At 46.6% G+C, this 26,548-nt stretch overlaps 3 protein-coding genes across 4 annotated transcripts; all 3 read left to right on the top strand.

Moving 5' to 3' along the window:
- Nucleotides 1-657: 657 nt before the first annotated feature.
- On the top strand, nucleotides 658-4,961 carry LOC118076067 (protein S100-A2). Its single transcript, XM_035098592.3, has 3 exons — nucleotides 658-1,079; nucleotides 1,950-2,098; nucleotides 4,693-4,961. Exons 2-3 carry the CDS (start codon nucleotides 1,958-1,960, stop codon nucleotides 4,855-4,857), a joined length of 306 nt encoding a protein of 101 aa, XP_034954483.1. The 5' UTR covers nucleotides 658-1,079; nucleotides 1,950-1,957; the 3' UTR covers nucleotides 4,858-4,961.
- Nucleotides 4,962-7,118: 2,157 nt separating this feature from the next.
- On the top strand, nucleotides 7,119-23,430 carry LOC118076064 (protein S100-A2). 2 transcript variants are annotated; one of them, XM_088659858.1, is made up of 4 exons: nucleotides 7,119-7,214; nucleotides 13,409-13,579; nucleotides 15,276-15,482; nucleotides 23,271-23,430. In XM_088659858.1, the coding sequence occupies exons 2-3, from the start codon at nucleotides 13,433-13,435 to the stop codon at nucleotides 15,438-15,440; spliced, it is 312 nt and encodes a 103-aa protein (XP_088515984.1). In that variant the 5' UTR covers nucleotides 7,119-7,214; nucleotides 13,409-13,432; the 3' UTR covers nucleotides 15,441-15,482; nucleotides 23,271-23,430. The 2 variants fall into 2 exon arrangements, with proteins under 2 accessions (XP_088515984.1, XP_034954481.1); XM_035098590.3 differs by lacking the exon at nucleotides 7,119-7,214 and adding an exon at nucleotides 12,179-12,312.
- On the top strand, nucleotides 16,801-25,558 carry LOC118076066 (protein S100-A4). Its single transcript, XM_035098591.3, has 3 exons — nucleotides 16,801-16,834; nucleotides 23,271-23,430; nucleotides 25,194-25,558. Exons 2-3 carry the CDS (start codon nucleotides 23,290-23,292, stop codon nucleotides 25,356-25,358), a joined length of 306 nt encoding a protein of 101 aa, XP_034954482.1. The 5' UTR covers nucleotides 16,801-16,834; nucleotides 23,271-23,289; the 3' UTR covers nucleotides 25,359-25,558.
- The last annotated feature ends 990 nt before the right edge of the window (nucleotides 25,559-26,548 follow it).

Genomic DNA, 26,548 nt, shown 5'->3' with positions numbered 1-26,548 from the left:
CGGATCCAGTCCCCGGGCCTTAGTTTGCCTACCCATGCCCTATTTTCACTGGATAAATGTGGGAGGGTTATGCGACCCCCAAGCCAAGACACCTGATTTAAATAAACTTTCAATTTAAATAAACTTTCACAATTTTATGGATAGGGAATAGGTAATGCAATAAAAGGAAAAATATGATATTTGTAGGAAATAGCAGATTATATTAATGAGGTTAATAAATCAGAAATGGAAGTAAAGGGAAGTCAAAAGGGGGGAGGGAGAGATGTTTATATAAGCTGTATGTTATAAGTACATTTGTAATGAGAGAAAATAAAATTAATACAAAAAAATACGAAAAAGGCATCTGAATGCAGCCTTGTAGAGGGACAGTTTTTAAATGTTTAATGTTTTATTATGTTTTTATATATGTCGGAAGCCACCAGAGTGGCTGGGGCAACCCTGTCAGCTGGGCAGGAGTATCATCATCATTATCATCGATCAGGAAATACCTGTAACTACTTTCATCGGAAAAATGTTGGAAGGTATGTTCTTTCCCAGGGACCAAAGCTGGAGCCATCTGCATGCAAAGGTTTTACCCTGTCGCTGAGCCCTTCCTTGGAGTCATGTTCCCACACGCACAGGCCGCCTATCCAGGCTTCAGAGGCAGACTTTCGGCAGATCCAGTTTATTTATTTCGTAAGCACTGCAGGGATGGGGAAATTAAACATGTCCTTGTTGAAATCTAGGCTTCTATCTATAACATTCCTAACATATGCTAGGCTTTTGGAGTCACTCTGACAGCAGAAGAGTTCGGTTTCCCCCCCCCCCAAAAAAAGGGATATTTTCCCTCTCTCTGCTTCAGGCTGTGCTGGCGAAAGGAACGAGAGGAGCCTCGAACTCAGGGCTTGCTAGGAGCGAAGAGGTGGCTCAGAGTCAAGGGTTCCCGCTGCAGAACTGAGCTCGAGACACCAGCATTTCTGGAAGCGGAGGCTATGCAGAGCAGTTGTTTGCTGGGCTCCAGAAAAGAAACATTCGGCTGAGTTTACGTCGTACCGTACTTCCCTCTCACAGCGGCTGGGTTTCTCCCTCTACTTAGCTGGGTGAGTCCTTCCCCCCCCCTTCTCTTCCCCATCTTTTAAAAACAAACAGCTGTGCTGGCCGGGGCTGCAGGGAGTTGGAGGAGTCCAACAAAATCTAGAAGGGCACAAGTTCCCCATCCTTGCTTTACTAAGTGCATTCAATAGTGATCCCTGATTGGTTGGGACACGGTTGGTCTAGCTAGGACAGTAATGGAGGAAGTCTATGGGGCATCCCCAGATTTTGATAGACGGCTACTCCCCTTGTCCCTTGGCCACTGGCCATGTTGTCTGGGGCTGGTGGGATTTGGAGTTCAGCAACATCCAGGAGGCAGAACGTAGGAAGTTGCCTTCTACCAAATCAGATCATTGGTTCGCCTAGCTCAGTACTGTCTACACTGACTGGCAGCAGCTCTCTAGGGTTCCAGGCAGGGCATATTCCTGGCTTTACCCGGAGATGCCATTGGGGATTGAACCCAGGTCCTCCTTCATGCAAAGCACCGAGATAGAAGCCTTTCCTTGTTGCAAGGATGTTAGCTACCCAAGTCTTATTCTGTTGCATAAGAACACAAGAATCACCCTCCTGGATCAGGCCAAAGGCCCATTTAGTCCAGCATCCTGCTCTCACAATGGCCAACCAGATGTCTGTGGGAAGCCCCCAGGCAGGATTCGAACACAAGAGCCCTCTCCCCTCCTGCAGTTTGCAGCAATGGAGATTCAGAAGAATTACTGTCTTTGACCATGGAGAAAAAGCACAGCCATCGTGACTGACAGCCATTGATAGCCTCTTCCTCCATGAATTTATCTAGCCTGCAGGGACCCATGCCCAGTTTTTTAACCACTGAGGGCTGAATTCTAATCCTACTCCTCTCTCTGCATCTCCCCCCCTTCCAGACATCAAGATGCAAGCTCCCCTTGAGGAGGCCCTGGGGGTTCTGGTGAAGACCTTCCACAAATACTCTGGCAAGGAAGGTGACCGGCTTAAGCTCAACAAGGCTGAGATGAGGGAGCTGCTTCTCCACGAGCTGCCCACCTTTGTCAGGGTGAGATCCTATGGCGGAAGATTTCCCTTCCGAGGTGGTGGCGGGGAGAGGGCAGGGAGGTGGCAATAATTCCCATCATTTTATTCGTATGCAGCCTTTCCATAGCTAAAACCATGCTCAAGGCGGCTTACAACATAGAATCGTACAATCGTAGAGTTGGAAGGGACCATGAGGGTCATCTAGTCCACCCCTGGCAATGCAGGAATCTTTTGCCCAACGTGGGGCTCGAACCCATGACCCTGAGATTAAGAGCCTTGTGCTCTTCCAACTGAGCTATCCCTGACATGAAAAGATATACATACAGTAGTACCTTGTGTTATGTAACCCTCCTATAGGATGCAAATGCGGCAAACCCAGAAGTATTTTTCTGGGTTTCGCCACGTGCACATGCGCAGAAGCGCTCCACCGCACACATGCGCAGAACAGGCACCTCCGGTAGTGAAAACCTTGGGATCCGACCGGAGCTCCGGAACGGATCCCGTCCGCAAGCGGAGGTACCACTGTAATTAGAAGCATAGCAAAAGCAGCCATAAACAACAAATAAAATGTATCAAAAAGTACATGACCGTAATTGAACAATTTCCACGTGAATCATTCTAAGATCTAAAAATAAAGATACAAAAACTAATATAAATAGCAGCAGCAGCAACAAAATCCAACGAAACCCCCTAAACAATGGAAAGAATGTTGCCATACATCTTTAGGATCTAAGTCAAGGACAAAGGAATTGGATCTGACAGGCAGGCCAGATTCTTATTGAGCACCTGCCGCTAGCAGGACCCCTGTCAATCACCTGCATCCCAATTAAGTCAGTTGTGAGGGATGGGGGAGAAATGTCATTCAGTTCGCATTTCAAGATAAACCTGTCTAATTGGCAGTTTTCTAAATGACAGAGGATCCAAATTGTATATGTCCGGCAAAATTTGCCCTGCTCTGAATTTTGCAACACTGTTCTCCAGCCAAGGAATGCATACAAAAATGTATATACTGGGGTAAAGCATGCATAAAAATGCATTTCATAGGGAACATAACATACTGTACAGAAGTGCAATATACTGCCTTATCATTATCATTATTTTTTTATGTTATCCTTTATATTTATATCCCACCCTTTCCTCCAAGGAGCAGTGCATGGGTAGCTCAGTTGGTTGGAGTGTGGCGCTGATAATACCAAGGTTGCAGGTTCGATCCTCTTATGGGACAGCTACATATCCCTGCATTCCGGGGGCTGGACTAGATGATCCTCGGGGGTCCCTTCCAACTCTACAATTCTATGAGCTCAGGGTGGCATACATGGTCCTTCTCTCCTTCCTCATTTAATCCCTGTGACTGAGAGGCAGTGAGTGGCCCAAGGTCACCCCCAGTGAGCTCCGTGGCTGAGTGAAGATTCGAACCCAGGAGATTCGAACCCAGGTCTCTCCCAGGTCCTAGTCTGACACTCTAACCATTACACAACCACTGATGTGCATATATTAGGAGAAATATGCTTTGCAAAATATGTATAGAGGGGAATCTTGGTTCCTGAATGGCTTAGTTGCCGAACAAATCGGCTCCCAAACGCCACAAACCCAGAATTAAGTGTTCCAGTTTGCAAACGTTTTTCGGAAGCCAAACATCCGACACGGTTTCCGTTTCAGTGCAGGAAGCTCCTGCAGCCAATCGGAAGCCGCACCTTGGTTTTTTTAATGATTTTGGGAGTCGAATGGACTCCCGGAATGGATTAAGTTCAAGAAACAAGGTACCACTGTATTAGGATCAATTTGCACGAACGCAGATGATTTTACAATAGAACGTTTTCCCCCTAAGTGCAAACTGAGGTGGAAATGTGGAGGGCTGAACTTAAGAGAGGAAAAATGAGAAAGTGAGAAGAAACTTAAATGGACACACTTGCTCATTCTTAGTTAGGGGACATGTTTCCACCTGCACAGTTTTGAAATCAAGCCATACAGGAAAAGGCACAGTGCTTTGCAAGCCCTGGTAAGGTAGGTCAGGCTGAGGGTTGGCGACTGGACCAAGGTCACCCAGTCAGCATCATGAATGAGTGGAGATTTGAACCTGGGCCTCCCCAGCCGTAGTCTACTACTCTAACTGCTACACCATACTGTGTTCCAGGATGCAGCTCTAGGTACACATGAAAGCAAGGGAGAAAGAGCACAATCTTTTGAGGAAGCAGGATAGTTCCTTAGACAGAGGTAGACCAACTAGTCCATCTATCTCAGCATACTGACTGGAAGAAGCAGCTCTCCAGGGTTTCAGCCAGGGACTCTCTCCCAGCGCTTCCTGAAGATGTTTTGGGATTGAACCTGGGAGCCTCTTTGTGCAAGGGAGATGCTTCACCCACCGAACCACGGCCCTTAGTCTCTCCGCACCATGAATTAATGGAACTAAAGGTCAGGAGAGCAGGTTTCTGGAGGGAAGCTGCTTCCAGGCGGACCACTCCCAGCGTCATTGCCAGGCATAGCTGAATAAAGTTTTTGTTTCAGATCTTTTGTTGAATCTCGCACTTTATGCCTTAAAACCTGAATTCGATACACACACACGGGGCATCGGTACTATGCAGGGAAATCGGCTTTACTCTCTTCTCCTTCCCGCAGGGCAAGATAGATGAACCTGGGTTCAAGTACTTGATGAAGAAACTAGATGACAACGGAGATGAGGAACTGGACTTCCAGGAGTATGCTGTCTTCTTGGCTCTCACCGCTTCCTTGTGCAATGAGTTCTTCCAGGAGTGCTCAGATGAGAGCAACCGGAAGAGATGAGGTCAGCGTTTCCAAGGGGACCTATTTCACCGTTACACCAACCCAGCCAGAAACCTGCCAGGAGGGGCTGACAATACAGAAATAAAGATTATTCAAAAAAAAAATTGTGTGTGTGTGTGTGTGTGTGTTCTTTCGGCTGGCAATTTTTAAGCCAAGGCTGAGGAAGCTTTTTCAGCCTGAGGGCCATATTCCCTTCCGGGCAAATATCCAGGGCCCACGTGCCAGTGGTGGGCGGGGCCACAAGCAAAGAGGGGCGGAGCTATTTTCTCCCTATCCTCCACCCAGGCATGCAAGAGGCAAGGTCAGAGTTCAGAGACACAACCCAGCCAGGCAAAAGCATTCAAGGAGGGTGTGAAGCAGGGGTGGTGATGGGATGTGCCTTTGGAGGGGGTGGTGGCCTGGGGAGAGTCCTGAGGGCCACGTAGAGATGTTTAGAGGGCCGCATTTGACCCTCAAGCCGAAGTTTCTGCATGCATTTTAAGCTGTGTGTGAGAATTCAGACCTAGGGAATATCTGGTTTCAAAAGTCTCCATATTAGAACACTTTCCTATCCTTGTCCCCAGCAAAACGCCACCTCCGCTTTGCAGAGCGGCAAAGGTAACATGTTTTAAACATCGTCAACATTTGATATGTCTTTTACTATATTCTTGTGAACCACTTTGATTTTTCAAAATTATGCTATAGCGGTATATAAATACAGTGGTACCTCGGTTTATGAACACAATTGGTTCCAGAAGTCTGTTCATAAACTGAAGCGTTCATAAACTGAAGTGAACTTTCCCATTGAAAGTAATGGAAAGTGGATTAATCCGTTCCAGACGGGTCCGCGGAGTATTCAACCTGAAGCGTACTTAACCCAAAGCATGGGTGTACAGTGGTGCCTCGCTTAACGAATGCCCTGCTTAACGACATTTCCGCTTAAGGAAAGGATTTTTCGAGCGGAGGTTGCCTCGCTAGACGTATTCGTTTTATGAAAAATTCATCTAGCGAATCGCGGTTTCCCATAGGAATGCATTGAAATTCAATTAATGCGTTGCTATGGGCAAAAATATATATATATAAAATTCAATGCATTCCTTTGGGATTCGCTAGACGAATTTTTCGTTATAAGAAAAGACCCAGGTAATGAATTAAATTCGTCTAGCGAGGCACCACTGTAATTGGTTCCAGAAGTCTGTTCATAAACTGAAGCGTTCATAAACTGAAGTGAACTTTCCCATTGAAAGTAATGGAAAGTGGATTAATCCGTTCCAGACGGGTCCGCGGAGAACTCAACCTGAAGCATACTTAACCCGAAGCCTGGGTGTAATTGGTTCCAGAAGTTTGTTCATAAACTGAAGTGTTCATAAACTGAAGCAAACTTTCCCATTGAAAGTAATGGAAAGTGAATTAATCCGTTCTAGATGGGTCCACAGCGTTCGTAAACCGAAAATTCGTAAACCGCGGTGTTCATAAACTGAGGTTCCACTGTACTGGTATGATGAATAAGGGCAGGCCCTCTCGCCTGGATCTCTGGAAGGGGGCAAAAAGGTGAATGCCCATCGTTCATTGGCATTGGGGGCACACTCTGCCCTCAGACAGCCTCCACTCATCTTCTTACTTGCATCCTAAAACTCAGGGCAGTTTTTGAGCTATTTTAAAAGAAATTCTCCAAAAGAAAACCCAACACTTATGGGCTGCCATACGCCTGGGTTTCCCTGGACATTTTTACCAATTTTTCACAAATTCCGCCTGGACACTATTTTCGACCAACGAATCCCGGATATGCCTGGGAAATTCCCGGTGCATGGCAGCCCTAGCGTTGGGGGGGGGGGCACTACCTCTGGTGGTGCTTCTTCTGGGGTAGTTTGTCAACCTTTGGTCCCCCTCCCCCCCGCGCCTGCACTCAGCTCTCACCTGTGGCTCCTCGGAGAATGGGAAATGTGAAGGAAAGGACAGAACGAAACGGTTGGAATCTGAAACAGAAGCAACTTCACCACGCTGCAACATTTGGTTGCAGGTCCCCGCACGTCCCCTTGTTTCATGCAACTGTGATATAAAAGAGCAGGTACAAATCAGATGAGAAATGTCTCCACCCTGCCTAACTGCTTATCTCTCTTTTATTTAAAACAAAACAAAACAAAACAAAACAAACGTGCAAAGTGGGTCTCAGTGGCACCAATTCTAAACTAAGCGCAACCGCATTCATTGTGCAACGAAACATCCTTAAAGGGATTTCTGCTTGTTTTTCAAAGGAACCTCGTGACCAACTTATTTATACCACTCTTCCCCAGAAGCCACAAGATGGAACAGGTTTTGGCAGAGCAAAGGCAGGTTGCCCGGGGGTCTTCCTGTTTTCATCTCTGAAAATTTGGAGGGTAAGACAGCATCCCTGTTTCTTATAGGAGGAAGGACTGTAGATCATTGGTAGAGCCCTTGCTTTGCATACAGACGGCCCCAGATTCGAAACCCGGCCTCTCCAGATAGGACTGGGAGAGACTCCCTGCCTGAAACCCTGGAGGGTGGCTGTCAGTCAGTGTTGACATCCCTAACCCAGACCAATGGTCTGACTCAGTCGAAGGCAGCTAGCTAATTTCAAAAAGCAGCTCTTTATTATGAAGGTGGCAATAACTTCTCTGTTCTTTGGGGAAAAGGCCCAGGGCTCAGGGGTTAATCTCATTCTTTGTGCACAGAATGTACCGGCTTCAATCCCCATCAACTCCAGGCAGACCTGGGAAATTCTCCCTGCCTGAAACCCTGGAGGGAGGCTGCCAGTCAGAGTTGACAGCCCTAAGCCAGATGGATTCAATGGCGTGACCGGGTATGAAAGCAAGTTCCTAAACATGAATTATCAGAGAGGGTGTAATAGGTACCCCTCCCTGCTCCTTGTCGTCAAGTAAGGTTAATTGTGGAAGGGATCTGACGCCTCTTCGATTTTATTAGGAGTTTTCAACACAGGGTACAATAAAAACGCAACTGGTCTAAAATAATAATAAAAATTACAGAAAAAAGAAGAGGACTAAAGAAAGAGAGAGGAAAGGGGGGGCAGAAGAAAAGGGAAAAAGGGGAAACTCAACTAGTCTATAATAATGATAATGATAAGTACCACTGTATTCTGCTCTGGTCAGACCTCACCTGGAGTACTGTGTCCAGTTCTGGGCACCACAGTTCAAGAAGGATACTGACAAGCTGGAACGTGTCCAGAAGAGGGCAACCAAAATGGTCAAAGGCCTGGAAACAATGCCTTATGAGGAACGGCTTAGGGAGCTGGGTATGTTTAGCCTGGAGAAGAGAAGGTTAAGGGGTGATATGATAGCAATATTCAAATATATAAAAGGATGCCATATAGAGGAGGGAGAAAGGTTGTTTTCTGCTGCTCCAGAGAAGCGTACACGGAGCAACGGATTCAAACTACAAGAAAGAAAATTCCACCTAAACATTAGGAAGAACTTCCTGACAGTAAGAGCTGTTCGGCAGTGGAATTTGCTACCAAGGAGTGTGGTGGAGTCTCCTTCTTTGGAGGTCTTTAAGCAGAGGCTTGACAGGCACATGTCAAGAATGCTTTGATGGTGTTTCCTGCTTGGCAGGGGGTTGGACTGGATGGCCCTTGTGGTCTCTTCCAACTCTATGATTTGATGATGATGATGATGATGATGATGATAATATAATGCAGAAAAAAGAAGAGGTAGAAAGGAGGAAAGAAAGAGAAGGTGAGGGAGAAGAAAAATGTGGGGAAAGGGAAAATACCTCGGTTTATGAACACAATTGGTTCCGGAAGTCTGTTCATAAACTGAAGCGAACTTTCCCATTGAAAGTAATGGAAAGTGTCTGTACTTTCCCTCTCTTTTCTTTCTTCTTTTTTTCTTTCTTATCCTTATTGTGATCAAAATTTTCTTGCTCCTTCTATCTTTCTTTTCCTTTCTTTTCCTTTTCTTTTTTTTTAATCGCAATAGGACATTGTCATGTAACTAATTTTTGTAGATGTATATGTTTGATTTGTTCGTGCACATGTATTTTTTATTCGAATATATCAATAAAGGATTTTTATTTTCCAAAAAAAAAAAGAAAAGAAAAAAAGAAAGTAATGGAAAGTGAATTAATCCGTTCCAGATGGGTCCGCGGTGTTCGTAAACCGAAAATTCATAAACCGAGGTGTTCATAAACCGAGGTTCCACACACCCCTCCATGATATTTTAATTTTCAATCCACATTTAGAGAATTGAATTCTCCCAGCTCTCATCTGGGAAGGCTTCCCTCTTCCTCAGTCTCACGCCCTGAGAAAAGCCACTCTGACCTGCCTCTCACTGTTCTCTTCTTCTGTTCCATCACCTCTCTGTAGGCAGAAAGATCTGACATCTCTCTGTGCAGAATATAAAATTGTGAAATCCCACCCCCCTCCCTCCGTAGGTTAGACACCCCATATTCCCAAATAAAAATGTAACTTTCTCACACCACTGTGACATGGGGCTCCCATGAAAGGCGGCCTGTCTGCCTATGCAGAATTGGGAACGGTGTTTGTCTGGGATAGAACTTGCATGTTTCTTTAAAAACAAAACAAAAATCCCACTAACAAACTTTATTCCATTTTTTATAAAAAGCTTTTGCCCAGTCTAAAGGCTGAGGAAGACACCCACAGAGCAGAACCACTGAGTTGTTTCCCTTTTAAAAAAGAAGAAGAAGAAAAGCCCTTGCTCAAATTTTCCATAGTTTTCTCCAAAACGAAACTGTTGATTCTCCTTTCTCTTCTTATACCCAGCCTACTTCCTAGTTCCACAGCAGCACACAAAATCTCTCAGGAGGAGCCAATCCACTTTTCCAGAGCACTTAAAAACAAATTAACTTTAGATTTTTACAAGTGTCTCTTAGAAAACTGCATTCGTATGCACCCTTGCAATTGTGCAAATGCATTTATAACTCTGAAGTGTTTTAATTGACAGAAAAGTTCGTGAGCAGAAGCCAGAGAGAGAGAGAGAAGAGAAGCATATAATTTACCTTCGTCCAAAAATGACACATTATATACACACCGGATACTATTTTTAAGATAGTGTGTTCTTGCTCGGCAAAAGAAAGGAGCTGTCCCGTTCCCCCCCCCCCACAATTCTGATCTCATTCATGCTAGGTAGGCAGAGAGAGAAACATGCATGATCTTAACAGGCCTCCTGTGAGATTATTTGAGCACAATCCTGTACACACACTTCCCTGGTAGTCAGCCCTACTGAACTCAATGGGGCTTACTTCCGAGTAGACGATCCGGTGTAGGCTTGGGCTCTTTGTGCGTGTGTGCATCGCATAGTTGAACTATGGAACTCGCTGCCACAAGATAGGCAGTGGTGGCCATCAGCTTGAATGGCTTTGAAAGAAGATCGAACAAATTGACGGAGGAGAAGGCTGTCAATGGCTACTAGCCCACAATGGAGACTGCGCTCTCTCCCCCATGTTGCAGGCAGCAAATGTTCCCAAATACCAGTTGCTGGAAACCACAGCGGGGGAGGTTGTTCTTGTGCTCAAATCCTGCTTCTTGTTGTTGTTTAGTCGTTTAGTCGTGTCCAACTCTTCGTGACCCCATGGACCAGAGCACGCCAGGCACTCCTGTCTTCCACTGCCTCCCGCAGTTTGGTCAAACTCATGTTGGTAGCTTCGAGAACACTGTCCAACCATCTCGTCCTCTGTCGTCCCCAATCTCTTTCCCAACATCAGGGTCTTTTCCAGGGAGTTTTCTCTTTTCATGAGGTGGCCAAAGTATTGGAGCCTCAGCTTCAGGATCTGTCCTTCCAGTGAGCACTCGGGGCTGATTTCCTTCAGAATGGATAGGGATCTTACAAATTTACCTGGCAGTAAATCCTACCAAGTTCAATGAGGCTTACATCAGCGTTGACATATATATGACTGTAATGCTTCGAAGACGCTCGAACTCAGGACGCAAGGGAGAAACGTGCTAAGAGGGAGGCACGCTTGGCAAACCTACACCGTGATCGATTCCCTCCTGGAAACCTATGTCCCCACTGTGGTAGGACATGTGGATCCAGAATTGGCCTCCACAATCACTGTTAAAACTGTGTTCATGGAAGACAATATTACTTGGCTACAAGTGATTGCCGAAGAAGAAGACTGTACCATCAAGTGATCTTGTTTAGAGTACCTTTGTACCACTCTTCGTACATATATAGCCCCATAAGAATTTACATTTAAAAAAAAAAAAAAGCAATTCCATAATTAAAAGACTCCACACACCCGCGCAAAAACCCCTCTGCATTTAAAACAGAAGCACTTTCAGAATTCACCCCAGTTTAAAATACACATTCAGGCAGAAGAACTGATAGCTCAGTCACATTGCCCAGGCTTTTCTCATATAGGTGGACTTCAAAGCACCTGTACCATGGTTGCTGAGCAGGTGATTGTCATAATAATAATAATAATAATAATAATAATAATAATAATAATAATAATAATAATTTATTTATACCCCGCCCATCTGGCTGGGTTCCCCCAGCCACTCTGGGCGGCTTCCAACAAAACATTAAAATACAGAAATCCATCAAACATTAAAAGCTTCCCTAAACAGGGCTGCCTTAAGATGCCTTCTAAAGGTCTCGTAATTGTTGTTCTCCTTGACCTCTGGTGGGAGGGCATTCTACAGGGTGGGTGCCACTACCGAGAAGGCCCTCTGCCTCGTTCCCTGTAACTTGGCTTCTCGTAGCGAGGGAACCACCAGAAGACCCTCGGCGCTGGACCTCAGTGTCCGGGCAGAACAATGGGGTGGAGACGCTCCACTCAGTCCAGTGGAGACTCACCGATTAGGGAAAGTGAGGCACTGCCCCGCCGACCACAGTCTGCCCTCAACCAGCCCCCACCATACTTCCTCCTCCTTAGTCTTGGGCCACATTCATGCCAGATTTTTTAAGCACTACGATACCACTTTAGGCAGTCATGGCTCCCCCAAAGGATTCTGTGAGCTGTAGTTTAAATAAGGTGGTGTGAGTTGTTAGGAGATGCCCCTGCTCCCCTCCTGAAACCGCTCTGGGAATGGTAGCTCAGTGAAGGGAATAAGGATCTCTAAACAACTTTCAGCACCCTTCACTGACTGTGGCCCCCCAGGATTCTTTGGGGCGAAATCGATAGAGGAATTTGAAACTGCAGGCAGGGAAATGTGCCCATACCTCCTGGGCAGAAAACCATTTTAAGAAAATGAGATGCTGGGTGGAAGAGTGGTTTTTAAAAATGAGCTTGGGGCTTTTTGAGGGTGCCAGACAAAAGCAGTATATATCTTCTCCCGAAGCAAGGCAGGGTGTGGATCAGGATCAGGTGATGTGATGCAACTGATGGGTGGGTCACCTCTGTTCCCAAGGCCTGCCTGTCTGGGCGCAGGAGGGCTTGGCAGCATTGGTAGGAGCAGCAGAAGGCAATCCTGGACAGGTCGGGAGACTTGAAGCTCAGCCTTCCTCCTGCACAAGGGAACTTGAGACTTGGGAGATCTCGGTGGGTATTATGCTGCTGCCCGTTGTTGTGTGTGGAGGGGGGAGAGTTGCTGGTGCTTTTGTTACATGTCGGTGCCGTGTCTTGCTATGTCAAATGTGGCTCAGCCAGAGGGGAGGAGAGACAGTCTCTGGAAGAAGAAGCCTTCAAGGACTCACTCAACAACCCAAAGGTCTATCCAACTCTGGTGGCTACGATCTACCTCCAATGTTGAGATTCTCTGCTTCTGAATGCCAGTGGCTGAAAACCACAGGACTGGAAGATTTGCTGTTTTGCTCAACAAAACTTTTGGGCTTCCCTTTGGGTGGCCACTGTGAGAACAGGATGCTGGACTAGATGGGGCATTGGTGTGATCCAAGCAGCACTCTCCTTATGTAGCCTGTAAGTGGTTGACATTGCTGTGATGGCCACCAGCCTAGATGGCTTTAAAAGGGGATTAGACTAAATTATGGAAGATCGTAAGGCTCTCAGTGGCTACTAACTCTGATGATCATGTTCTGCTTCCTCTGTTGGAGGCAGTATGCTAGGAATTGCAAGAAGGGAAAATCACATAGATGGTGGACTTCAGGTCTGGAGATGAACATAGTCCTCCATCTGGTCCCTAGGTTTCTTCCCAAGCCATACTTATCTCCTTGCCATGCCCGTTCTGTCTAGGACACACACCTTCCCACCTTTCTTCAGTGTTTACAACTGGCTAGAAGGTATCCTCTTGCTTGCCTGGATGGAGGGCGATGATATGGGTAGATTAATATTCTGCTCACTTTTGCTTATAGCTCTGCCCACCCCTGGCATGCCAAAGATTGCCAAAAAGAAAATTTGGTACTTGGACTTTAAAAGGATCCCCATCCCTGAGGTAGATCCCTAGCAGGGAACCTGTGGCATTCCAGAAGTTGCTGGACTCCAACTCCCATCATCCCCTGTCCTGGACACATGTCCCAACCAATCAGGGACTGCATATTAAATGCACTACCTTTGTTTACGGTTTTTATTTCTACATGGCTTTGGGAAACATCGCTTGAGAAGTGATGCAAATGTTTTGTCCTTAATCAATGCATAAAAATAGCCACCCCCTTCATCCACCCATCTCCTCGCCTTGCAGGGTTGTTGGCCAACGGAATCAGCGATGGAGCAGTATCAGACTCTGGAGCAGGCCCTCGGCGGGCTGGTTTGCACTTTCCAGCGCTACTGCCGGAAGGAAGGCGACAGGCGCACACTCAGCAAAGGGGAACTGAAGGAACTGCTGGAAAACGAGCTTCCCAGCCTGAAAACCGTAGGTCTCCTTCCAACCCCATTCTCGGTCTCCTGAGCATTATGGGTTGCGGATGGAATTTGTTCCGATCCATTCTCCACATTTTCGCAGCAGTGTGTATGTGCGTGTGTGTGAGAAAATCCTTATGAAAATTCATCAGAAATCTGCCTGTTTTGGAGGGGGATTCTGAATGCCACCAGTATTCTTTCTGTGAAATGTGTATTTTGAGGTGCTTGGGGCAGTTTCGTAGATTTCCAAATTAGCCCTGCAAAGGGGGCTTGGCATCTTAATAGGTGGCATATAAATAGTTGTTTATTATTATTATTATTATTATTATTATTATTATTATTATTATTATTATTATTATTTAATTATTATTAGCAGCAGCAGCAGCAGCAACAACAACAACAGTATCACAATAATCACAGTCATCATTACATCATCATACAGGATAACTCAGTTGGTAGAACATGAAGTGTGCTTTTTAAAGATTTGTTTATTTGGTTTTACAAATCAAAGTTTTACAGTCACATATCAAACATACAGCATAAAAAACAAAATTCCAAGGAATCTCTTGGACTTTCCTCCTCCCCTTTGTGGGTCCTGTTGTTAATCATTTCCTCCTTTCTCTTTGATGATAATCCAAAACTTTTACATCTCCGTTATGTCCAAAATTCACCATTAAACTACAAGTGTTATTCCAGTCCTACTAACCTTTTTAACTGTTTACAATGGTTTTTAAGATAAATTATAATTTCCCCCCATTCTTTATTAAAATTCTGGTGTTCCTGATTTCTGATTCTTCTGGTCATTTTTGCCAATTCAGCATAATCCATCAATTGATCTGCCATTCTTCTCTGGTAGAGACTTTATTTCTTTCCATCTCTGGGCCAATAACATCCACATAGCCGTGGTCGCTTACATAAATAGTCTTTTCTGCTCCCTTGGGATTTCAGCACCTAGAATTCCTAAAAGAAAAGCTTTGGGGTTTTTAGAAAAAGTTATTTTAAACATTTTTTTTCCAACTCATTGTAAGAACATGCGGTTCTTAATCTCAGGGTCGTGGGTTTGAGCCCCATGTAAGGTTAATAATAAGAATTATTCCCTGCCCATCTGGCTGGATTGCCCCAGTCACTCTGCATTACAGAGAGGTTGGAGTAGATAGGCCTCATTGTTGCTTCCAAGTCTACAAGTCTATGATCATGTTGTTGTTGTTGTTGTTGTTGTTGTTGTTGTTGTTGTTGTTGTACCATGCTGATAATTCTTAAAGGTCCCATCAGTCAAGACTAACAACAGCAACAACTAGGGGCTGCTGCGGCTGCTCGCCAACCCACCTACCTTTTGCCAACCACCATTCCCCCACATCTGACTAGCCCCCTTTCCTTTACACCTCACCCACCCCTTTACATATCCCCCCACAGTTCTCCCCAAAGCTCCTCCACCTTTCTAAACCACAAACATCTCATCTGGACTGCATTGCTTCCTCACCCTCCTGTCTGCCTGCTATTCATCATGCTGCAGTTGGTGGCCACCTGAACTGCAGCATGATGACAAACTTACATTTCTATGTATATATTGGGGAAATTACAATAATAATAATTCTTTAATGATCCCTCATTCGATGATGGTGATGATTAGGCTGATAATTCTGTAAGGGACCCTCAGTCCCCGATCATTCCTCTCCATTCTCAACCATTCATTTCTTTTCCTTTCCTAGCTTCAAATAAAAGACGGTGCTTTGGAAGAGTTGATGGCATTGCTGGATACGAACAAGGACAACCAAGTGGACTTTGAAGAGTACATTCGCTTCATCGCGGCGGCCTGCACCTTCTTCCACGACTTCTTTCAGAACAGCCCTCCGGTCCAGCCCCGACTGCTATGAAAACCAAGATGGCGCCCCAACTCGCCCAAGGTTGCAAAGCAGGTTGGAAAACCGTGCCAGGAGGTCCCCGTGTCCGTCTCTGAAATCTCGAGACACGTCTTCTTTCTCATCAACTTTGTCTTTATTTCGTTTTGTTACTTAAGTCGAGAAAGCAGTTTTGGGCCTCAAGACAAATGGGGAAATAGAACAAGAAAAAAGGGCTTCTGAAAGGATAAAACAAAAAGTAACAACAATGTAGTGGAGCGACAGATCCTTAGCATCTCATACCTTTGAGGGAAAGAGCCTCAAAGTTAGAAGTGTAAAATGTCATAGAAATGTTATACAGTGGTACCTCGGTTTGCGAACTTAATCCGCTCCTGAAGTCCATTCTTAAACCAAATCCGTTCTTAAACCAAGGCGCGCTTTCCCTAATGAGGCCTCCCGCTACCAGTGCCCTTCCACCGTTCGGATTCCGTTCTTAGACCAGGGTAAAGTTCGCAAACCGGAACACTACTTCTGGTTTTGCGGAGTTCGTAAACCAAATAGTTAATTAACAGGGCTGTTCATAAACTGAGGTACCAGTGTATATACCAAGGATCATGGAAGACTGCTGTCTTGAACTGTCTCCGAAAACTGAGCTGTGAGAGTGGGAGTTGAATGTGTCAGGAGAGGCTACTAGATACTTTCAGACTTATCAGTCTTAGACATTTATATAATAATAGCAATAACAGCAATAACTATTTTATTTTATTTTATTATTTCTATATCAGACTAGTTGCCCCTGTCACTCTGGGCAGCTTCCAGCAAAATATTAAAACGCACAACCTCAAACAGTAGAACAAAACCCTCCCTGCCTTCAGATGTCTTCTAAAAGTCAGATAGATGTTTATTTCATTGACATCTGATGGGAGGGCATTCCACAGGGCAGGCGCAACTACCAAGAATAAAAATTATTTTACCAGCGGACCTGGTGCATTAAAGACACATCTCTCATCATTTCCCATTGCTTATTCTTTCCCCTTGTTCTGACTTGCCATCCTTGCTTTCCCTCCCGCTCCTGTTTTCTGGAACTTCTACGCCGGCCATTCCAAAGCTGGCATTTCAAGGCCGTTCTGTGCCAGACAGCTGGAAAGAATCGGTCTGGGAATTTGGAGAGAGGGCTGCGGGGATGAGTGCAAAAGAGAGGGGCGGGGCAGCGATCACAATGGCCCTGGCATCCTCACCAGCCTCCCCCACAAAAACACACCCTGGGGGGAGATCCTTATTGGTCTCTTTCTGAACCCGGTGGGTGTACACTTTTCGCAACCGAAATAAAAGGCCGGATTTGCCGAGGCTTTAAATATGGCTTGAGTTGTCACAAGCCCTCATATCCTGCCCTGTAGCCTCCTCGATCGCTTCGGTGTTTGGTTGCTGTGGTAAGTCTTGTTTGTTATTTTTACGCGCCTAGTCTGTTTTTCTTTAAAAAAATTAAATTAAATTAAACCCTTGTCAATAGAACAAGGATGATGCTGTCTTCCTGAGGGGATCAGTTTCAGCCTGATGTTCTGCTGGCCGGAGTCCAGGAGCAGTTCCAGAAGTGCAGAACTTCCTTGTGGCTTGGGAGTGGTAGCCAAATATACCCTACTTAGAGTAGACCCACAGGAATCAGTGGTTTTTTTAGGGTGGTTACCCAACTAAGTTCTACTTAGAGCAGGCACGGTGAAGTTAAGGGGCCAAAATTTGCCATTGAGCTGTAGTCAAAGGTAGCCCTACTCAGAGTAGACCCACTGAAGTTAATCGACACGAACTCAGGTTTGTTCATTGCAATGGCCCGGAGCAGAATGTGGTTGGATACAACCCCATGCTGATTAACTTCTGTGGGTCTGCTGTGAGGAGGAGTAATACGGCTGCAACTCAACGTTACGTAAGTCCATCGATTTCAATGTGTCCATTTCCGAGTATGATTCTTGACGTGGGATCTCACCCACACACAAAAAACAGACCTCTTTGCAGCGAGGTAGGCACTTAATGCTACCAGCCCTGGAAAGGAGCTCAAGTCCCCAGATGTTCTTCAGTGAATTACGCCAGGATTCGATAGATGTAAGAATGACTGTTTTCACCCAAATTTCATCCATATTTTGCAGAAGTGCAATTTGTTTCTCCAGTGAGTGGCATGCACAGCATTGTGTCCCTCCACTCCCTTCAGCCAGAGTCTTACCACAGGTAGCAACAGAGAGCAGAACAGCGACTCTACAACAGGACGCCTCTGATTCCTACGCAATCCAATATGCTTGCAAAGGGGCTGTTATTCAGCAAACAGGAAGGGTAGCACTCTGCATGCACTTGGGTTCCCAGCAGCTAATGGCTGTGGGTTTGTTTTTATAGCAGCCAGGGCTTTCTCTCCCCATCCCCAAACAGCACTCTGCACATGCTCAGTGAATAAAGGGTGTGGCTGCCTAGGTATCTATCTATTCATCTATCTATACAGTCGTACCTCGGAAGTTGAACGGAATCCGTTCTGGAAGTCCGTTCGACTTCTGAAACGTTTGGAAACCCAAGCGCAGCTTCTGGTTGACTGCGGGAAGCTCCTGCAGCCAATCGGAAGCCGCAGAAGCCTTGTCAGACGTTCAGCTTCCGAAAGAATGTTCCAAAACCGGAACGCTCATTTCCGATTTTCGATCGTTCGGGAGCCAGAACATTGGACTCCCAAGACGTTTGGGAGCCGAGGTATGACTATAATAGGACTTTCCTACCAAGAATAGCACTCTACGCATGCTCAGATTCCCAGTGGCTAAAGGGTGTGGCTTTTTAAAGTAGGAGGCATTGCTTCCCACCCACCCCCCAACCCATGGTCAGATTCTGAACAACTAGAAGGCACTGATTCTTTCAGAACCTGATAGCTGGTCCTTGCCTTTCATTTCGAATGAGAAGTAGTGTGTCTCTCTGTGTGTGACAGCAAATATTCTCCTCACAGAGCTGCAATTGCCAGTTTCACAGGAAGAGAGATGGATTGACTCTGGAAATTGGGGCTCTGGGTGGAGAATTTGGGGGGGGGGTGTTTGTCACCTAACAACTCTCAGCACCCCTAACAAATGACGGTTCCCAGGATTATTTGTGGTGGTGGTGGTGGGGAAGCCATGACAAATACAGAAGGATGCTTCAAATACTCGGTACAGATGGGACGTCAGGGGTTTGTGTGTGCAATTCTGAGTGCAATCCTATGTGTGTGTCTCCTGCCCTATATCAGACTGCGCATTCAGCTGATCACGAAGCGACTTTTCTCCTTGTGGATCACAATCAGCTACGTAGCGACTTGGGGGGGGGGGCGGCGGGATTCAGCTCAATTTATATTTAAAGGCAAACAAACCTATACAGTATAACCCACTCTTTCCAAAATAGCACAAGAACTAAAACGCAGCCAACCTTTGAAAATCTGCACTTCTTTGAATTTTGCCAAGCGGTTCTCCAGCCAAGTAATGTGTAAACACCCCCCCCCCCAAAAAAAAGGCATAGATTAGGGGGATGTGTGCCTTAAAATGTGTTAATCCATGAAACTAGAATGCATTATATTAGGCAAAACGACTTCCAAGGATGTGTCTATTGGGTGACATTTTTGCACTAAGTTGCTGATGAATTTTCATGGGAGGGAGGCGGGAGGAGGGGGGGAATAAGCTCAGGCTCAATTCTTTTTAAAAAAAATTAAAATGATTTTTAATCGGGGTTCAAGGCAGAAAGCTGATGTGGAAATGTGGAGTGCTGAACTTAAAGTTGGAAAAATGAGGAACTGAGGGAAACTGAAATGGAATGATTTTCTCATCCCTAAAACGGTCCCTCCCTCCAGGTAAAACCTGCTAGTCATGAGGACTGGCCTCTTGACACTTAACTCTAAAAGGTGTGCCAGAACATGCACACAATGTGCTTTCCTCACCTCCTGCCCTCCAAAACCAGTGACTGACTGCAACTAAATTCGCCCACATGCCCACATGTCTGGAATCAAGAGGAACAACCATCAGTTTAGGGGACAGGGGTATCATCTCCACCCGAATACATACAGATCCATTTCTGGAGTTCCCCCCTCCCATCTGTTTTACTCAAGCCTCCTCTGACTTTGCCACCAAATTCTACTACTGATTATTTCATCATGACTCAGAGTTTCCTATTTCCTTTTTCTACCATCTCCAGATTCTGTGGCTGACTAAAGCTGGGTGTTGTCTTCCTTCAGCAAACCTCAGTCTGGAGGCGATGAAAAATAAAAATATAGACTCTGATGCCACCCATGTCATAAGTTTATTGTTCTAGACAAAGGCTTGCATTAAGCAAAAGCGTTAATAAAATAATACAGACCATACGCCCATAAGGTAAAAATCCATAATATAAAAAAGACTTTCCTTAGTGTTAAAACACAGTTTCCCTTGTGCATCTCTGACATCTGCAGTTCTAATATTATCTTGCCTTTTTAGAATCCAATTTTCCAACCTCCAGAATTACCAGAGACACCAACAAACTCAAATTCCAGCTTGACTCCAGATTAAACCTCCAAATCACCACAACAATTTATAGTGATTTTATCTAACTCCTTTTTCCTGCTTGTTGTTGTTTTTCTTCCAGCCAGTGCAAAAAGGGCCACTCTGTATGATACAAAGGTCTTATTGTCACTCAAAAGAAACCAATCCATTTCTGCCAGGATGGGCCTGTTTGCTTGTATGTGCAAAGATTTCAGAAAGCGATCTCTTGGGGCTCTCTATACAAGGGACAAGGTAACAGATAATGAGTAATGTCTTCCACCTGAGGTTAACCAAAAATAGACTTTGTATTTTTGGTTAACCTCAGGTGGAAGCGACCACTCATTTGAATGATGGATCTTGTTGAAGCGACCATCCAAGACTGCAGTGGGCATCACTTGGAAATGATGCAGCTCAATCAAAGCATTTCTTGTCTGGCGAGAGTGTGGTCAGATAATTAGTTCTGGAATGCTCTTTTCTCGAGAGTGGATAAAAAGGTAAAGGGACCCCTGACCATTAGGTCCAGTCGTGACCGACTCTGGGGTTGCGTGCTCATCTCGCATTATTGGCCGAGGGAGCCGGCGTTTGTCCGCAGACAGCTTCCAGGTCATGTGGCCAGCATGACAAAGCCGCTTCTGGCAAACCAGAGCAGCACATGGAAACGCCGTTTACCTTCCCGCTGTAGCGGTTCCTATTTATCTACTTGCATTTTGACGTGCTTTCGAACTGCTAGGTTGGCAGGAGCTGGGACCAAGCAACGGGAGCTCAGCCCGTCACAGGGATTCGAACCGCCGACCTTCTGATCAGCAAGCCCTAGGCTCAGTGGTTTAACCACAGCGCCACCTGGGTCCCTGGATACCAAGGGGGAAATTGTTTGTGGGAGGTTCCTTCTGGATTCTATCCAGAAAAGGCAATCCCTTAGTTCGCACTTGGGACGCGGGTGGCTCTGTGGTCTGAACCACTGAGCTTGCCGATCAGAAGGTCAGCGGTTCGAATCCCCGTGATGGGGTGAGCTCCCGTTGCTCGGTCCCAGCTCCTGCCCACCTACCAGTTTGGAAGCACGTTAAAGTGCAAGTAGATGAATAGGTACCACTCCGGCGGGAAGGTAAACGGCATTTCAGTGTGCTGCTCTGGTTTGCCAGAAGTGGCTTAGTCATGCTGGCCACATGACCTGGAAGCTGTCTGTGGACAAACGCCGGCTCCCTCGGCCTATAGAGCGAGATGAGTGCCACAACCCCAGAGTCGTCCGCGACTGGACCTAACGGTCAGGGGTACCTTTACCTTTACCTAGTTCGCATTTACTCCTCATCGAAGCAGAGCTCAGTTCTGGGAAATAATAATAGTCTAAATCATCTTGACAAGCTGCTTTCCAGAGCTGGTTATCACCCAATTCCATAGCACAGGAAAATGCTCAATAGGCATAGGAGCAATTTTTTAAAGGTAGTTTAATTGAGTGGAGTCAGCTCATGCCTTGAATGTTGGTCACCTGTATTCTTTACGAAGAAGAACTGCTAATATTCCTGATGGTAGAAAGTATAGCTTCCAAATATATACCTTCTGCACCGTTCACAAAATTTTAATAAGAGTTCAAATCAGAGCCCCAGATTTCAACAACATAGAGCACTTGAGTAAGCATTTTGCTACCAAATATCTTTAGGGCAGGTTCAATCAGCTACCCTCTCCTACCGGTATTGCAACTGAACTTCATCAATGCCCCTATGGTTTTCTGTGCTTTGACTTTCATTGTCTCCATTATGACACTTCCAAGAGAAGGTTTCGCTAATGAGTACACCCAGGTTTCTAAATGAGCGCATCTGTCCTATAGCTTGCTGATCTAAGCAGCAAAGGTAAAAAGAAAAAAAGGCAAAGGACCCCTGGACGGTTAAGTCCAGTCAAAGGTGACTATGGGGTTGTGGCGTTCATCTCACTTTCAGGAAGAGGGAGCCGGCGTTTGTCCACAGACAACTTTCCGGGTCATGTGGCCAGCATGACTTAACCCAGGCATCCCCAAACTTCGGCCCTCCAGATGTTTTGGACTACAATTCCCATCTTCCCCGACCACTGGTCCTGTTAGCTAGGGATCATGGGAGCTGTAGGCCAAAACATCTGGAGGGCCGCAGTTTGGGGATGCCTGCCTTAACTGCTTCTGGTGCAACGGGACACCATGACAGAAACCAGAGTGCATGGAAACGCCGTTTACCTTCCCGCCACAGCGATACCTATTTATCTACTTGCACTGGTGTGCTTTCGAACTGCTAAGTTGGCAGAAACTGGGACAGAGTAACGGGAGCTCAGCCAGCCTGTTGCGGGGATTTGAAGCGCCGACCTTCTGATCAGCAAGGCCAAGAGGTTCAATGGTTTAGACCACAGTGCTACCTGTGTCCCTTTCTAAGCAGCATATATACCTAGGACTATGTTTGCCAAACATCATACTGTTGGTCTTAATTTATAGATAGGCTTTCCTGGTTACAGTATGTGCTGAACACCTCCAAGAGATTCTTTGATGCCCAATTGGGAAAGAAAGAGGAGCACTCAATCATCTGTATACATCACTATTGAGATCTTTCTGTGGCTAATTGCTGCAGTGGGAAGGTTTGCGTTGGTGAAATATGGCACCAAATCGTTAATCTAGACGTTAAAAGAGTGGGAGCCAGAATGCAACCTTGATTCACTCCTCATGATGCTTTAAAGGCATCAATCGTACCACCATTTATACCTGTTCAATGTTCAGTTTCTTGGTGTTGAGCGGAGTCTCATAACCCAAACTACATTTGATCAAAGTTTGCATGAATTCCTCTGATGAATTCTTACAAGAATCCCCAGTTGTCTTAGCCAGAACTTTCTTAGCCGCTTTGCATTGACTTGTCAATGAAGGAGAGACTATAATGCACCGTGCTTGTTCAAATGAGTATATTGACCCTTGGCTATGTCTACAAGACTCCCGTGAAGAATATATCAATTATGTTGCAGTACAAATTCCAACCACTTGGGGCTCTATGCGAGGCACAGAACTACAATTCCCAGAGTTCCCCGGGAAGAAAAGGGATTGCTTGTCAAACCACTCTGGGAATTGAAGTTCTGGGAGGCAGGCGGGGTGGGTCTCCTAACAGCACCCATAACAATTCACAGCTCCCAGAATTCTTTGGGGCAAGCCATGAGTGTTTAAAATGGTATCATAGTGATTTAAATATCTGGTGTGAACGTAGCCTTAGTGTTGCCTTTGCAGAAGGGAGGAGGAGAAGGAAGATGGGGACAAAGGCGGAATTGGCTTCCCTGTTTTCTGCCCGGTCAGTCTCAATGGGCAAGTGTCCCCACCGTCCAACACCTGGCCAGCTTTCTCATTCCCAACCCACTCTTCTGCCACTGCCAGGTTCCAAGAGCACCCAAAAATGGCGAGTCCCCTGGAAAAAGCCCTGGAGGCGATGGTCACAACTTTCCACAACTACTCCGGCAAGGAAGGAGACAAGTACAAGCTGAACAAGGCAGAGCTGAAAGAGCTGCTTCTGAAGGAGCTGCCTGGGTTCCTCGGGGTAAGTCAAAGGAGGGAACCTCAATGGGGGGGGGAACATCTCCTCCGCAAGAAGGTCCCCTGCATATCCAGGGAAGGCTGCAGGAGAATCGCTTCCTGAAATCCTGGAGAGCTACTAGACCATGAGGACTAGAAACGTACATTATTTTTCAGGGAAGGGCGACAGCTCAGTGGTAGAACATCAGCTTTGTATGCAGAAGGTTCAATCCCTGCCATCTCCAGGTAGCGCTGCAACAGAATCCTTTCCTGAAACTCTGGAGACGTGCTGCCCTTTATTCTGAACCATGAGGACTAGAATCTCTGGGTGATCCCTGATTGGTTGGGGCATGTGCCTAGGACAAGGGTGGGGAACTTATGGCCCTCCAGATGGACTACAGCTCTCATCATCTCTGGCTGATGGCTGATGGGGCCTGGAATACAGCAACATCTAGTGGGCCCACAGGCTCCCTATCCCTGAACTGGACTGGCATTTGCCTTTCCGACATCTATCCCGATTGCATCTTCTAATGCAGAGCTGTGGGCTCTCCAGTTGCTGTTGGACCACAACTCCCAGCATCCCTGCTGAGGCTGATGGGAGTTGGAGTCCAACCACATCTGGAGGGCCACAGGCTCCCCATTCCTGCTTCACACCTCTGCATGTGCATTTAATAGGTGATCCCTGATTGGTTGGGACATGTGTCTGGGACAGGGGTGCGGGGCCCTGTGGCCCTCCAGATATGGTCAGGGCTCCAGCTCTGACCATTCTGGCTGGGGCTGATGTGAGCTGGAGTCCGGAAGGCCACAGGCTCCCCATCCCTGGGCAAGACCCAACTGGTTTTGCCCTGCAGTCTGGCAGATGGGTGTGCCTTGCGCTCCAAGCCATTGGAGCAGTCTGGTGGCTATCAGTGTCCATCGTCCTCCATCCATGTGCCGGCTATACAAAAGCCCAATGGGGAAGCAGGACGCATAAGCAAGTCAGAGAGACAGACGTAACTGAAAGGTGTGCCTTTCAGCAACCCTTTACCAAGGCAGCAGATGGCACTGCTTTGTCCAAGAACTAAAAACACGCACATGCAAAAAGGTTAGTCCTTCTCTGGGTCTGACCCTGCCCCTGGAGGGCAAAGGTAGCCTCTGTGGCTAGAAGCAACCCAGAGTGGCTGGGGCAACAGGGAAACACCCCCCCCCTCCGCTGTTTACTGCTGAATCAGAATGAATGCCAACTGGGTTTTCTGCGAATCAGCGTTCGTTCCGATTCAGCAATAAACAGCCGGTTTTTCCCTGCGAAGCTGGTGAGACAAAAGCTCTCGCACAATGGAGCAGGCGTCCGACAGCCCCGTTCCTTCCCGGCCATGTTGTGACAACCCCATATCTCCTTTTAAACCTCCTGCATGAAATCCAGGACGCGGGTGGCGCTGTGGGTTAAACCACAGAACCTACGCGGGCTTGCCAATCAGAAGGTCAGCGGTTCGAATCCCTGCGACGTGGTGAGCTCCCGTTGCTTGGTCCCAGCACCTGCCAACCTAGCAGTTCGAAAGCACGTCAAAGTGCAAGTAGATAAATAGGTACCGCTCCGGCGGGAAGGTAAATGGCATTTCCGTGCACTGCTCTGGTTCACCAGAAGCGGCTTAGTCATGCTGGCCACATGGCCTGGAAGCTGTACGCCGGCTCCCTCGGCCAGTAATGCGAGATGAGCGCCGCAACCCCAGAGTCGGTCTCAACTGGACCTAATGGTCAGGGGTCCCTTTACCTTTACCTTTACCATGAAATCCAACCTTCCTCCCCCAGAAAAAGAAGGACGAGGCGAGTTTCCAGAAGATCTTGAGCAACTTAGACAACAACAAAGACAACGAGGTGGACTTCCAAGAGTACGCCGTCTTCCTGGCCTGCGTCGCCATGATGTGCAACGATTTCTTCCAGGGCTACCCCGACAAGATGCCGAGGAGCAAGTGATCTGAGGGGTGGGGCAGAATCAAGGGCAATTGTGGTGTCTGTGCAGGCCGGAGACCTGAGAGCTCAGCCTCGCACCTGTTCTCTCCTTCTCCCTCACAAAGGCCCCATCAACGACACCTCTCTGATCTGGAGGCTGTGCCGTGAGGAGATTATTCCACACCTCTTTCTCTTTCCACAATAAAGTTTGCTTTAAAACTTCACTGGGTTTGTTTCTTTGCTGCCTTCTTCTTTTTTTTGGAGGGGGAGAAGGGAGGCAAGATTAGAAGCACAGACTCATACAATGACATAGTTGGGAGGGACCCTGAGGGTCCTCTAGTCCAACCCCCTTGCAGTGCAGGAATACACAGCTGTCCCTTATGGGGATCGAACCTACAGCCTTGGCATTATCAGCACCACGCTCTAGCCAACTGAGCTATGTATTTTGGGCCCTCATTGGCCATCTGCCGTGGATGCTTTTTAGCTGAGATTCATGCATTGCAGGGGGTTGGACTAGATGACCCTTGGGGGTCCCTTCTAACTCTACAATTCTATGATTCTGCTATTTTTCAGCCCAAGGGCCTTCCAGGGACCACATGCCAGAGGCAAAAGAGGGTGGAGCAGCCATGGAGCAGGCTATCGATGGCTACTAACCATGATTTTTGAAACCAGCATTTCCTTGATATATCCGGAATACTGCAGTCAGCAGCATTGCCAAAAAAGCTCGACAACTTTGGGCAAAACTAAAATATTTCGCTGTTTGAAATATGGCAGCCCTAGAATATCAGTTGCTGGAAACCACAGTGTCAGGATCAAGCCAGCAGCAAATCACACAAAGCAAGGAGAGTTAACTCTTTATTAGAAAAAAAAACAGGATTTGCACAGGGATGTCAGGCCTAGTGAGCACAGCTAATGCTCATCGGTAGGTCTTGCGCCTATGAAGCAGTTGCAAAGATTGAATGTCCCTGCCGTCCCACAGCTACCGAAGTCCCCTCTTCTCCAGACATAGGACCTAACTTCTAGGGTTGAGGTCCCTTTGCTCCCCCCAATAAAATATTTGAGGGGTTTTTTCTCCTTTAATTTGTTTTGGGGCCCCAAGCTATAGCTTGTTTAGCTTATAGGTAAATCTGGCATAGCTTCCCACGCTTTGCTGAGTGATAGCAAGATCCCAGGGGGCTCCAGGCTGTCTTCCAGGGTCTGTGTTCCTTTGTGGA

This window comes from Zootoca vivipara, chromosome 16 (genome assembly GCF_965207765.1).
Source record: "Zootoca vivipara chromosome 16, rZooViv2.hap1.1, whole genome shotgun sequence".
Lineage (NCBI taxonomy): Eukaryota > Metazoa > Chordata > Lepidosauria > Squamata > Lacertidae > Zootoca > Zootoca vivipara.
This window is presented reverse-complemented; position numbering and strand designations above follow the sequence as displayed.

Excerpts from the sequence above, each read along its gene's own strand:
- LOC118076064 (XM_088659858.1), top strand. The coding sequence starts at position 13,433 with ATGGAGCAGTATCAGACTCTGGAGCAGGCCCTCGGCGGGCTGGTTTGC. Across the intron at positions 13,580-15,275 it reads AGCTTCCCAGCCTGAAAACC|CTTCAAATAAAAGACGGTGC; the intron begins GTAGGTCTCCTT and ends TTCCTTTCCTAG.
- LOC118076066 (XM_035098591.3), top strand. The coding sequence starts at position 23,290 with ATGGCGAGTCCCCTGGAAAAAGCCCTGGAGGCGATGGTCACAACTTTC. Across the intron at positions 23,431-25,193 it reads AGCTGCCTGGGTTCCTCGGG|AAAAAGAAGGACGAGGCGAG; the intron begins GTAAGTCAAAGG and ends TTCCTCCCCCAG.
- LOC118076067 (XM_035098592.3), top strand. The coding sequence starts at position 1,958 with ATGCAAGCTCCCCTTGAGGAGGCCCTGGGGGTTCTGGTGAAGACCTTC. Across the intron at positions 2,099-4,692 it reads AGCTGCCCACCTTTGTCAGG|GGCAAGATAGATGAACCTGG; the intron begins GTGAGATCCTAT and ends TCCTTCCCGCAG.